At 65.9% G+C, this 13,949-nt stretch overlaps 1 protein-coding gene across 1 annotated transcript; it reads right to left on the bottom strand.

Moving 5' to 3' along the window:
- Positions 1–599: 599 nt before the first annotated feature.
- PHC2 (polyhomeotic homolog 2) lies at positions 600–13,525 on the bottom strand. Its single transcript, XM_055705442.1, is given in 16 exon segments — positions 600–3,325; positions 3,400–3,706; positions 3,800–3,941; positions 4,019–4,133; positions 4,291–4,420; positions 4,537–4,745; positions 6,067–6,226; positions 6,903–7,231; positions 7,906–8,119; positions 8,203–8,229; positions 8,231–8,308; positions 9,272–9,433; positions 9,528–9,605; positions 9,867–10,025; positions 10,118–10,305; positions 13,355–13,525. Coding segments are annotated over 15 exon segments (2,409 nt in total). The 5' UTR covers positions 10,262–10,305; positions 13,355–13,525; the 3' UTR covers positions 600–3,170.
- Between the last annotated feature and the right edge of the window lie 424 nt (positions 13,526–13,949).

Genomic DNA, 13,949 nt, shown 5'->3' with positions numbered 1-13,949 from the left:
ATTTTTTGGATACAAATATATATATATATTTATTGGCCAAGAAGTTGGTGCTGCTAAAAAAAAAAAAAACAGAAATAAGACCCAAAACGAACCGTGGATGGAGAAAAAGGAAGCTGGGGGGGGGCCCGCTGCTGCCGCTCCCCCTTCACGGACTGGGACCCGGGCCAGGGACCGCGGCGGCTGCCACCTCCTGGGGGACGTTTTGGGTTTATTTTTAACAATTTTGGGGGTTTGGTGGTTGGTCGGTTTTTTGGGGGGTTGGGTTTTTTTTTTTTTTGGGGGGGGGGGGGTGGGGTGTCCCTTTTGAGGGAGAAGCCGGTGGGCAGAGCTGTGTCCCTCCGGGGCTGGATCCAACGTCCCCCATCCCGAGGATCCCCCAAAATCCGTCTTGGGGGGGTGGGGGGGTTAAATCGCTTTGCCTTGTGCCTGCCGGCCCCGGGCGCCTGTACATAAACCCATGTATAGATCTGGGGGGGGGTCGTGCCCCCCCCGCAGAGCCGCAACAAAAAAAACTCATCTATATTCTGTACTCTTTGGTTCTGTTTTTGGATATTAACTGTGTTATTTTTTTATACACTTTTTAAGCCTTAACTCATTGTTTATTTTGGGTTTATTTTTTTTTTTCGCCAGGGTGTTTTATTTACCTTCTGTTTATTAATTTTTAATCCCTCCCCACCCCATTATTTTTTATTTCCCCCCCCCGTTCCTCATTTCCCCTCTCGATGTTGTACGATACTCAATATTGTAATCTTTTTTGTCAGCATGTTAATACCGTGTAAATACGCCTCTTATACACTTAACACCCCCCCTCCCCTTCCCACACCCCCCCCCCTCCCCAGTTTTGGGGCTTTTTTTTATTTTCCTCGATGGAAATCCAGGCCACGCGTCCCTAGAGCTAGTTCTTACCTTATTAAAAAAGGAGAAAAAAAAGAAAAAAAAAAAGGAGAAAAAAAAAGAAAAGAGGAGAAAATGAAGAAAGAAAAAAAGAAAAAAAAAAAAAAAAGCCCTTTCCGCGCCCCCGCTGTCTTGCATTGTGGTTCACGGAGAAGCCGGGTGGGGGGGGGGAGCCGCGGCCTCACCGGGAGCGTTTGAGGTGTGGAAAAGGAGTGACCCCCCCCCCAAACTGGTGCCCCTTTCAAAAAAAAAAAAAAAAAAAAAAAAAAAAAAAGGAAGAATAAAAACAGAACAAAAAAAAAATTAATTAAGAAAATATCTCTCGTTTTTGTGTGGCAGAAGGTAGAAAAATGATTTCTGGTGGAAATGGGGGTGTGGGGCTGGGGGCTGTGCGGGGGGGGTCCCTGCGGGGGGGGGGGGGGGGAGGAAGGAGCTGGGGGCCACCCCCCATGGTGGGGTGGCCCCAGTGACACTGGTCACCAGTGTCTGGGGCGAAGGCGGCGGGTCAGGGCCCCAGGGGGTGGGTGGCCTGAGCTAGGGATGGCCCTGGGGACACTTCAGCGTGGCCACCACGGCTGGGGACACTGTCACCACGGGCAGGAGTGCTGCCACCGGCTTCGGGGCCATGTCCCCATGGGTACCACCTCCAGGGCCACCTCACTGGGGCCATGTCCCCATGGGCGCCTCCTCACTGTGGCCACTAGCTCTGGGGACACTTCACCATGGCCATGTCCCCATGGGTATCACCTCCAGGGACACTTCACCATGGCCCTGTCACCATGTACCACCTCCAGGGACACCTCACTGTGGCTACCAGATCTGGGGCCATCTCACCATGGCTGCGTCACCATGGGCACCACCTCCAGGGACACCTCACCACCATGGCCACCAGCTTCAAGGACACATCACCACCACAGCCATCAGCTCTTGGGACACCTTACCATGGGCACCAGCTTCAGGGACATGTCACCACCATGGCCACCAGCAGCAGGGACACCTCAACACAGCCACCAGCTCTGGGGACGTCTCACCATGGACACCAGATTCCAGGATATGCCACTGCGGTGGGTACTGGTGGCAGGGCCACCTCCCCATGGCCACCACCCCTGGGGCCACCTCCCCACCAGCTCCAGGGATGTGTCACCCCCCCAGGCACCAGCTCCAGGACCACCTCCCCACAGACCCACCACCACGATGCCACCATGGTGGGTGTCCCTTCCTGTCCCCCTCCCCATCTCATGAACTTCGGGGCCCCACAGCCCCCAGCGCTGGGATTTCAGGGTCACCCTGCAGGCGTGGAGGGTCCCACCTCCACCACCAGCTCCCTGCGAGGGAGCTGGCACAGGGGGACACAACACCTCAGCCCCCCCCCCCCCCCCACTTGGGGGTCAGCACAGGCACCCATAGGGTCATCCAGGCCAGGAGGGCACCGGGGGAGTGACACCAGCCCTGTCCCCGTCACCCACAGAGGATCCCACCACCCTTGGTGGTGCATGGGGACACCCCCAAGGTGCTGCCTCAGTTTACCTGGGAAGGAACTTGGCGGGGGGGGGGGGGGGGGGGGGGGGGCGGGGAAGGAGAGGAAGAGTGGGGGGGCCCCAAGGTTTTAATCTTTTCCAGTGTTTATTAAAAACCAAAAAAAAACCCCAACCCCCCAAAAAAACCAAAAACCCAGGAAAAAAAAGGGGTGTGTGGGGTCCGTGTGTTTTTTTTCCTTTTTTTTTTTTTTTCCATTTCTTTTCTTAAAAAGACCATGGTGGCCGGGGGGGGAGTACGGGGGGGGTCCTTACCTGCCTGGGGGGGCCCCCCACCGCCACCATCCTCTACTAAGGTGCCCCCAAAAGAGCCCAGCGTGGGGTGGGGTGGGGGTGACGCTTTGTCTCTGTGCCCAGGCACCCCGAGATGTGCCCCCCCCACCCCCCGGGCCGTCACTCCCCCTGGGGCCGGTAACCCAAATCTCAGCTGGGGAGGGGGCACACGTTAAGGCAATCGTCCTGCTTCGCCCTGCCGTTTTGGGGAGGGGGTGTGGGGGGGACACGGGGGAGACGTGGGGACCCCCCCTCCCTGCCGGAGAAGGGGGGGTGACCCCCCCATATGGGGGGACACTATAGCTACGGGCTATATACACACCCCGGGGACGGGGAGGGGCTGCCCCAGGGCTGGGTTGTGCTCACAAGTGGCTCCCCCCCTGCCGGCCCTGCCCAAGCCCCCTCCCCACGGCTGGGCAGGGGTTTAGGGGGGGTCCCATGGGTGCCCCCCCACCCACCCAACCGGCTCTAGGAGTCCTTGAGCATGCTGATGCGGGCGTAGATCTTGAGGGCCGGCCCCAGTTTGATGTTCATGGTGCTCATGAGATGATCCTCCTTCAGCAGCAGCAGCGCCTGCCCGTCAATCTCCTGCGCCCGGAACTCCTCCGCGATCTCCTGGCAACCTGCGGGGAGGGGGCTACGCTCAGAAAAATCCCCCCCTCCAACTCCTCGCAGGGTATCCCTAAGGATTCCTCACCCGGCAGGGAGCGGATGAACTCGTAGACGTCTTCCACGTTCCACTTGCTGGGCTCGCTGGGGAGGAAGCGATGGCCGATGCTGGCCAGGTCGCGGACGTGGACGTCGGGCAGCTCCATCTCGCGCAGCTCCAGGTCTCGCTCGCCCTGCCGCCGGCGGGACGTAGAGGAACTGGCCGAGATGGGGGAGAGCGGTTCCTCGTAGCTCGAGTTATCCGAACAACGACTCGAATCCTCTTGGCTGTGGTTGAGCTGCAACGACGCCGTCACGGAAAGAGGCACCGAACCCGGCGGGAGAGAAACCGGCGGCTGCAGGACGGAGCAGCACCGGCCTCAGAGCCCACCCGCGTGTGCGTGTCACCCGGAATGCAGGGACAAATCCTGCCCGGTCCCAGCCCTCACCTGCTTCTTGGTGTCTTTGCTGAGGGTGGGCAATGTCCCCTTGCAGGTGCGACGGCGGCCGTGGGGGGGACCGCCGGGTTTTTGCAGCTTGCTGCGATCAGGGTGGAACAAACCCACCCGCTTCGTGCACCCCACGTTGTACCTGCGGGAGGGAGGGGGGTGAGAGAGGGGCCGGATCCTGGCAGGGGGGCTGCGGTGCTGTGTTTTTTTGGGGGTTACCTCTTGGCACAAGCCATGGAGCAGAAGCGCTTGGAGCGCTTGAATTTGTAAGCAAAGTCGACGCGGCCGCAGAGCTCACACTTCAGTTTGGGGGGGTTCCCCTCCTCTTTGGATTCTGGGGGACGCGGAGGGACGCCCAGAGAGAGAAACACAAACCAGCTCAGCCACGGGGGACCCCCAAAACATCACCTGGCTTAGCAGGGCTGGGGGAGGGGGCAGTTTTACTGCACCCCCCTAGGCGAGGCAAGCGTTTTGGGGGGGCCGAGCGCTACCTTGTAAATAAGGTTCCTCCATTTCGGAGTCGGTGGTGGTGGTGTTGTCCTGCTGCGGGAGTTTCTCAGCCAGCAGCTCCTGCGCATACTTCTTCTTCAGGTTCCCCACCAGCAATGAGGAGCGCCCCACCTGGGACGGGAAAACACTAGTGGGTGCCCCCCCCACCCCCCAATCCCCCCTCCCCCCCCCCACCCCGATATCCAGCTCCGTGAAGCCCAAAGGATGCGGATGGGGGGATACGTTACCGGGAACGGTTCAGCCCCTTCCTGGATGACGAAGCCCTCGATAACGTGGGTGAGGATCTGGGGTTTCACGATGGCCTGGGGCGGTTTGTTCTCACCATTGTGGGGGGCAGCGCCGGCGACGGTGGAGGCAGAGCTGCCGGTGCCCGAGGTCATGCCGGGAACGCTGGCCAGGGCCTGGGGCTGAGCATGAAGGCGGTCGGCGGGCGGCTCTGCGCGGGGGGGACACGGCTGGTTACGGGGGACGCGGTGACGCCGGCGGTGACGCTGGGGCCTCTATTACCATACAGCTGGGCTGCTTTGGGGAAGGGGGGGGGGGGGCGGGAGGGGGAGCAGCTGCTGCCGCTCCCAGTGCGGTCCAGTGGCTCCCAGTAAGCCCCCATGAGCCCTCTGGTATCATGGAAAGCAGGGGGCTGGGGAACCCCCAGGCCCCCCCAAAAGATCCAGGGGGACCCCGGACAGCCCCCAAATACCCCGGCAGCCCCCGAGGAGCCCCCAGGGGCGCCCAGTGAACCCCCAGTAAAGCCTCAGCACCTCTCAGTACGGCCCCAGTACACCCCAGCAGACCCCCATCTACCCCGGAAAGACCCCATACACGCCCCAGTAAGGCCCAGTACGCCCCAGTAAGGCCCTATCTACCACTGTAAGTCCTGCTAGACCCCAGTAAAGGCCCCACCTCCCCCAGTAAGGTCCAGTAAGGCCTCAACTGCCCCCGCACGGTCCGCTAAGCGCCGGGGAGGCGCCGGCAGGCCTCGCTAGGCCCCGGTAGGCCCCGCCACCTTTGTCCGGCGGCGGAGCCCGCTCCTGCCCGCCCCTACCTGCGCCCGGGCCGCGGCTGCGGAGCCGGGACCGGGGGGGTGCGGGGGGGCGGATGCGGAAGTGAGGTCAGCGCCCGCCGCCCCGCCGGGCCGAGCCGGGCCGGGCCAGGCCGAGCTGAGCCGGGGCGGCCGCGGCGGGGCTGGGCCGCACTCACCGGCGGCGCTCAGCGGCTCGGCGGCCCCATGGCGCGGACAAAGGCGGCGCGGGCGGCGGCGGCAGCGGCGGAGCGGGGACAAAGGCGGCGGCGGCGGCGGCGGGGCCGGGCCGGGGCGGCGGCGGCGGCTGCGCGGGGAGGGCGGGGCCTGGCGCTGGGCACGCCCCCTTGCCGCGCCGCTATTGGCTGCCGCCGCGCGCGCGCGCCCACGCCGCCAGGGGGCGGGACCTCGGGGAAAGAGGTGGGGCCTCGCACAAGCCGCGGCCCCCGCCGTGCCCACGCGTGGGTGGGCGGCCCCCCCCCCCCCCCCGCCCCGCGGACACCCGTGTGCGGGGCCCGGCAGGCAGCGCGGACCCCCCCAGTGTCACCTGTGGGGCGGCGCCACGGGCACGCGTGGGCTTAGGGAACCGCCGCCCCGCACCCACCCGTGGCTCAGCGCTCCCCCGCCGCCCGTCACCAGAGGGGAGGGCAGCTCCCCCCACGAGTGGGTGCTCGGGGTGGAGGGGGCAACTTCACCCCGCGGGTGGGTGCCAGGAGTCGGGGAGGGGCGTGGGGCTTACCGTGAGTGGGGGGCCGCTCGCCCTCAGGGGTGTCAGGGCCTGGGGGGGCAGCGGGCGGCGAGAGGGCAGGGGGCTGCAGCGGGGCGGCGGGTGGGCTCTCGGCACTCCTCGGGGTGGGCGGCGGGTCCCTGCGGGTGCCCTCGGGGACCCCGAGTGGGGGCTGTGGGGCAGGGGCACACGCATGTGCGAGGGTCAGGGCACACACACGTGCATGGTTGCAAACACACGTGGCTGAATCCAATGCACACGTGTGGGCGCAGTTCTGGTGTGAGTGCGCACACGTGTGCATGGAACAGAGACACACATGCACACACGCATGTGCACGTACCCAGCAAACCTGTGCACACATGTGTGCATGATCTGACACACATGGATCAAGCACGTGTGCACTGATCAGGGACATGCACCCCCCAGGTGCACACATGCATGCATACATCATGCAAACATGCCTGCATAAGTGCACAGACCATGCACATGCATATGTGTGGATCTGGCACGCATCTGCACACGCATGTGCACAGATAGGGCACACGCATGCACACACAGGCAGATACACAGATTGAGCACACGTGCATGGATCAGACACACATGCACACGTGCATGAATCTGGCCAACTCGCACACATGCGTGTGCACGGGCCAGACACGCATGCAGGCACGCGGCTCAAGCACACGTGCCAGGGTTGGACACCTGCACACCCCACCTCAGCCGCCCGTGTGCATGCAAACACACACGTGTGCACACACAGGTTGGGGCCCCAAGCCCCCCCATGCACGGCCCCCCCCCTCCCAACCCGTGCTGGGGGGCTCAGGGGCGCTGGGGGCGACGTCCCTCACCGTGGCACCGGTGGGCTGCAGCTGCAGGATGACGGCGGAGGCATGCTGGAACTTGCGGGGGGCAGCGTGACAACCAGGGTGACCGTTGGGGGGGCCACCTTCGCCCCCAGCTCCTTGGGGGACCCCCGCTTTGGGGGGGGGCGCCGGGCCAGGGCTGGCGGGGGGCAGGGGTTGGAGTTGGGGGGCAGTAGGGGGTCCCGGGGGGGGCTGCCCGCGGGGTGCCAGCTGCTGCTGTTGCTGCTGCTGCTGCTGGATGACGAACTGCTGCTGCGGCTGCATTGGCTTCGTCGGCTGCTGCAGGAACTGGGGGGGCTGCAGCGGGGTGTAGGCTGCGGGGACAGCGACGGGGGACAGGGACCCCCCCTCGTCACTGGTACCTCAGCCCCAACAGACCCCACCCCCACGATCCTCCCCCAGGCTGCAAGGCTGCTCTTCACGCTAGCGTCTGTTCACTCTGGTGCCTACTGACAACCAGCTCTGCCAGCTCCCGCAGCTGCTGCAGGAGGCGGCTGGGCTCAGGTGGGGGTCACCATTCTGGAAGCCACCACAGCACCCCCAGGCTCCATCACCCCATGGGGCCCCCTAGCCCACACCCTCGCTGCTTCAGCCCCCCGCACCCCCTGCAGGGGCTCACCCCACAGGGCCCCAGGCCCCTATGGGTGCTGTGACCCTCCCAGGCAGGGCCCCTGGGGGAACGTGTGGACCCACAAGATCCCAAATACAGGCAGGGTGCCAACGTACAGCAACCACCAGCAATGGCCATCATGAGGTTTCAGAGTGAACACGCCGCAGGCTGCTCAGCTGCACCCACTGTGCTCACCCCGCCCCTTCCGAGCCCCCGAGGTGGGGGCGACGTGCCCCTGAGGTGGGTAGACGGGGCTGCCAGTCCCATGTAGGGGCAAGAAAACCATTATTAGGTTTCAGAGTGAACACTCTACTCTGTAACTCCCCCAGCACCCACGGGTGCCCCCCACCCCGCCCCCCGCCAAGGCGCAGCACTTACCTGGGGTGACAAGTGGGTGGGCAGTGGTGGGGGCAGCGGCGCGTGCCAGAGGGTGGGTGCGGGCGTCAGGCCCCTCGGCTTTTTTGAGGTGCTCAGCTGGGGGGTCGGGCGGGGGACCCCGAGGGGGGCCAGCCCGGGGTGGGGCACCCCCGGGGGGCTTCATGGCCAGGGCGGGGAGGTGGGGGCCGGTGGGGCGCAGGGCCAGGCTGTGCACCTGGAATGGCAGCGGGTCAGGGGGGTCCCGGAGGGGGCGGATTTTGGGGGGCTGGCGGGGTGGGGGGGCGCGGGGGCGCTCACCTGTGGGGCAGCAGGCGGCGGGGCGGGGTGGCGGTGCCGGTGGCGGTGCTGGCGCAGGGCTCTCAGGCCGGACGGCGCTTACGGGGCCCGTGGGCGTGAAGATGAGCTGGGGGGCACGGACAGTGGGTGTGTGGCCCCCCTGATACAGGGGGGTGGCACCCTACGTGTCCCCCCGCTCTGTGTCCCTGTAGGTTGGCACCCATGGGGTGTGGGGCTGCGGGTGGGGTGACACGTGTGTCCCCAGGGACTGCTGGTGCCGGGAGGCGTGCGTGCAAGGGACAGGCACCCTATAGGATCTAGGTGTCCCCAGGGGGAGACACACCCCCACCCCCATAGGGTCCTGACACCCCCCCAAGCGGGTCTGTGGGTGCCAAGTGGGGCAGGGGGGATCCTACAGGGTCCAGGCACCCCTATGGGGTGTGGACACCCCGCAGTGTGGCAAGGGGGGCTCCCCTGTGGGTCCTCAGACCCCACAGGAGGGTGGGGGGCACCCTGTGGGATTTGGGCACCCCCCAACAGCTGAGTGAGCCTGTGGCCTCAGGGCACCCCACACTGCTCCGATGGGTGCCCTATGGGGTCCATGCAGCCTGAGCACAGCGGGGGGCCCCTATGGGGTCTTGGCAACCCCCAGTGGGGTGACGGGCACCCTATGGGGTCTGGGTACCCGACTGTGGGGTGACGGGCACCCTATAGGTCTGGACACCCCACAGGGGGATGACGGGCACCCTATAGGTCTGGACACCCCACACCACAGTAACGGGCACCCTACAGAGTCAGGAACCCTATAGGGTCGCAGCCACCCTGCAGCAGGACCACAAGGACCCTATAGGTCCCAGGTACCCCACAGCAGGATGACAGGCACCCTATAGGTCCCAGGCACCCCACAGCGGCATGATGGGCACCCCATGGCTCCTGGGCACCCCACAGTGGAACGATGGGTACCCAAGACCAGGGACCCTATAGCATCCTGGCCACCCTGCAATGGGACCATGGACACCCTACGAGTCCTGGCCACCCCACAGCAGGACAAAGCCCCCCATCCCCCCCATGGCACCCCGGGGGCCCTCACCATCTGTGCCCGCAGGTACATCTGGGCCTGGCTGGCGGTGAGGGCGGGCGAGGCGGCATTGCCCAGCAGCACGGCCTGCTGTGCGATGCCCGAGGCACCGGGGGCCACGCTCTGCGCCCGGTTCAGGAGCTGTGCGGCTGCCGGCGACGTCGCCAGGTTGATCTGCAAACAGGGTGGTGGGAGAAGGCTGGGGTGCCGTGCTGGATCAGTGAGTGGGTGACAGCGGGATGGGTGCCGGAGGGAACAGGGGACTCACCGTGGGTTGCTGCGCCGGTGCTGGCTGGGCACCATTAGCGCCCGAAGAGCCGCTCTGCCGGTTTGCCGCCAGGCTGGCCTGGGGAGAAGAGCCAAATGTCACCGGTGTGCCACACTGCAGCACCCACGGGTGCCCCTGGGTTGGGTGTGCTGTGCCACAGCACCCGTGGGTGCCCCTGGGGTGGCGTGCCACACCACAGCACCCATGGGTGCCCCTGGGGTGGTGCGCCGTACTGTGGCACCCATGGGGTGGTGTGCCATGCCGCAGCACCCATGGGTGCCCTGGGGTGGTGTGCCACGCCGCAGCACCCATGGGTGCCCCGGGGGTGGTGTGCCGTACCTGCTGGACGGCGGCCAGGCTCTGGAGCTGGGCACTGGTGAGATGCTGCTGCTGGAGCGCTGCCGTCTGCAGCATGAGGTGCTGCTGCTGTGCCGCGTACATCTGCTGCAGGTACTGCGCCGCCGTGTTGGGCTGCCGGTGCAGCGCTTGCTGGATCACCTTTTTGGGGGTTACAAACATGTTCCTGGGCTGCCCCCAACCCCAAAACGCTGCCCTTCCTCCCCAGTCTCCAGCCCCCCAAAACACCGTACCTGGACAGTCTGGCGGTCGGGGATGCCGCTGTAGACGGAGATTTGGGGAGCGGGTGGGCGGGCGGTGCCGGTGCTGCTGGGCGTCGTGGCGGTGCCGCCGGTGCTGCTGGCAGGCGGAGGTGCTGGGAGCTGCTCGTTCTCCATGGCGGTTTGCCGGGGGGCTGCGAGGTGGCGGGGTCAGGCTAGAGCTGGGGCAGGGTGACAAAGAGTGAGGGAGCATCCTGCGGCACCCTAAGTTGGCACCCGGCGTCTGCTCTGAGCCTCGGCACAGGGTCGCGGCCAGCGTGCTGGCATTCCCGTGCCGATGGGCGTGTGGGGCTGCTGCGTCCCCCTCGGGTGTTTGGGATGGGGATAAGACCCCCCCAAACCCCTCTCTTTGAGGGCTCCCAGGGTGAAGCATCGCCCACCTCGGGATGCACCCATGGGTGTCAGCCAGGGGCAGAGGGGGCTGGCACCCGCATGGGCGCCCAGCCTGGTACCTCCAGCGCGGCTAAAACCCCCGGGGTTGTGCCGTCCTGGTCCTGCCGCACTTCAAAGGCCCCAGGGGAGTTGCGGCCCCCTGCCTGCTGCTTCCTGCCTGCCAGACCCCGGCTGCGGGGGGGCCACGGCTGCGACTCCCCCGCCTCGCTGGAGCGGGAGGAGGAGGATGGCGGGATGGAGGAGGAAGGCAGGAGGCCCCCTGGTCCATCCTCCCCCACCAAAGGGGTGGTGAGGGGGGCTGGGGCCACATCCTGCCCTGAGTGCTGAGGGGGAGGCGGGAGGAGTCCTAGCAGAGGGGGAGAAGGAAGGGCGGGCAGGGTGGACAGGGGCAGGGAAGGGATGGTGGGAGGGAGGGACGGACAGAGGGATGGGGAGAGGGGCACTGGGAGGCAGGGACACAGGGACAGCCAGAGGGACAGACAGGAGGAGAGGGATGAAGGGACAGATGGACAGAAACGAGGGAAGGGACAAAGGACAGGGGGATGGACGGGAGGAGGACGGGACAGAAGGAAGTAGAGAGACCAAGGGAGGGAGGGATGGAAGTAGGAAAGGACAGACGGAAGTAGGAATGGGACGAAGGGAAGGACGGAAGGAGGGCCAGAAAGACAGGAAGAGGAAAGAGACTGAGAGAAGGACGGATGGAAAGGGACGGAAGGACGGACAGGCAAGGATGGAGGGAAGGATGGACAGAGAGAGGAAAGGGATGGAAGTGGCGGGGGAAGGATGGACAGACAGAAGGATGGAGGGAAGAAGGAAAGGGACCAAGGACAGGAGGGAAGATGGAAGGGAGGAAAGGGAAGGACGAAGGGATAGAGGGAAAGACAGACAGACAGAAGGGAGGATGGATGGACGAAAGGAAGGCTGGATGAACGCAGGCAAGGGATGCAGGCATGGAAGGAAGGGTGGACAAAGGAGAGGGATGAAGGGATGCTGGAAGGAAGGACAGATGGGAGGAAGATGAGGAACGACTCGATGGTAGGAGAGGGATGGACGGAAGGACAGGAGGACATGACAGACGGATGGGTGCTGCAGAGGCTGCAGGGGGTTTGCGGGCAGCACCACCACCGTGGTGGCCATGAGGCTCCGTGGTCACCAGCAGCCACCCACGGCCACCGCGCTCTGGTGGCTCTGTGCATACCAAAGGACCTCTGGTCACCTGCCCATGACGTCTGCCCCAGCTGAGCCCCTGCACTGCCAGGCAATGGGTGCCACCATGATGGGTGCCACCACCACGCGTGCCACCGTGGCAGGACCAGGGACAGCAGTGTGGGGTGCTGCAGACCATGGACAGCAGCCACGGTGGGTGGCCTTGGTGGCCACGGCAGGTGGCCTTGGTGGCCACACCACAGCATGGCCCCACCAAACCATACCAGCCACCTCCAGCCCCGGCATGGCACCCAAGGAACATGACAGAGGTGACGTCCCTGGCCCCAGTGGCCCATGGGGCTGTGTCCCCTGAGGGTGTTGCTGCCCCGAAGTGTGAGGTGGGACGTGCATGTGCCCCCACCACTGCTTCATGTGACATCCCTGCACGTGGCCCAGAATGACAATTCCCAGTGCTGGGTCTGCCCAATGGCATGTGTCCATCACAAGCCAGAGAAATTTTGGGAAGTACCTTCCCCTGCTGGACACCCCCAACCGCCTGAAGACCCTGGTGGCATCAGGGTGACATGGGGCCACCACAGGGACCACTCTGGGTCCATCCTGAGCCAATCCCCTCAAGTGGAGCATGGCCCGGGCAGCCCCCGGTAGCACCCACCACTCACCTGATGTGGGGCTGAGCCCCCTGCCCTCACCCACACCAAACCCCCGTGGATGCCAGGGTGACACAGGGGGGCACCTCACTTTTGAGCCAGAGGAAACCCACCCCCAACCCCTGCAACCTCCCCAAAACCACTAACCCCACCCAAATTAATAAAAAAAGGGGGAAGAATCCCGGCACCGCCAGGCAATGGCAGGACCCACCATGGCTGGGGGGGCACGTGCGGGTCCCACTGCTCCCGGGGAGCAGCTGCAGAGCTGGAGTCCCCTGAGCTGAGCCCAAACTAGGTGGGGAGAATCACAGGGGGGGTGGGATGTGATGGGGGGTGGGCTAGGATGTGGGGCAAATAAAATCAGAGGGGGGGCAGAGAGACTAGTAGCAGCAGGGTATGGTACTGGGGGGGGGATAAAAAGGGGGTGCAAAATAAGGCAGGGGTGGGAGATGATGGTGAGGGGTGGGATGTGGTTGTTGGATGGTGGAAAACGCTGGTGGGGAGGTGGGATAGCACGGGGGGGGGGGGCAGGTATGACAGTAAGTGGCCAAATAGGATGGGAAGGGGGGTGGGAGATGATAATAAGGGGGGCAAAATGAGAAAGTGGGGGCACAAGGTGGGGTGGGGGGTGGGAGATCGTGGCTGGGGGGGTAGAAGGGGGGATGGTCGCAGGGGTGAAGCAGGATAGCGGCGAGTGGGGAGGGGTAACAGGGGGTGTGGAATTGGAGGAAGGGGCGCAGGGTGGCGGGGGGGGAGGTGGCACACACGGGTGGGGGTGGGGTACAGCGGAGGGGCGGCAGGCAGGGGGCACACGGCCACCGGCGGGGTCTGGGCCGGCCCGGTGGCGGCGGGCAGGCGGGTGGGGAAACTGAGGCACGGCTGGCGGCGGGGCGCATGCGCGGCGCGGCCCCCCCTCACCCCCCCCCGCCCCCCCCCCCCCCCCCGGCCCCGGCCCGGCCCAGACAAAGCCGCCGGGGCCCGGTAGCGGCGGGCAGCGCGGTACCTGCGGCCGGGGCGGAGCGGCTCCCGCCGGCCACGGCCATGGCCCTGGCGCCTCCGGGGGCGGGCGGGGGGGGTCCCGGGGCCGCTGCCGCTGCCGGTGCCGGTGCCGGCGGGGCCGGGCCCGCGGCCGCTCCCTCCTCCCTCAGGCGGCGGCGCGGCGGCCCGATGCCATAACTCATTTGCATTCCTCCGCGCGTCACGTGGCGCGGCTGTCCAATCAGCGCCCCGCCCGCCCCGCCGGACACGCCCACCTAGCCCCGCGCCCGCCGCGACGGCGGCCGCCGCTCGCGCTCCCCATGGCAACGTGGGGAGGGGGGGGTGGTGGGGAGGGGGGTCGCCATAGCAACGGGAGGGGAGGGGGGTCGTCGTAGCAACGGGGAGGGGGAGCCCGCCCCGCGCTGCGGATGCGCCTCGGGAGGAGGGGGGTGGCCGGGACCGGCGGGACCCTGCGGCGTGGGCGGGGCAGCACCGGTCCCGGGGCTGCCCGGGGTCACCCGGGGCCGGTCCCGGTGGGATGCTGCGGTACGGGGGTGGGGGGACCGGCCCCCATGTCCCCGCCTCCAGGGGTCACCCGGGGTCACCCGGGGTCACCCGGG

Source organism: Falco cherrug, chromosome 3, assembly GCF_023634085.1.
Source record: "Falco cherrug isolate bFalChe1 chromosome 3, bFalChe1.pri, whole genome shotgun sequence".
Lineage (NCBI taxonomy): Eukaryota > Metazoa > Chordata > Aves > Falconiformes > Falconidae > Falco > Falco cherrug.
This window is presented reverse-complemented; position numbering and strand designations above follow the sequence as displayed.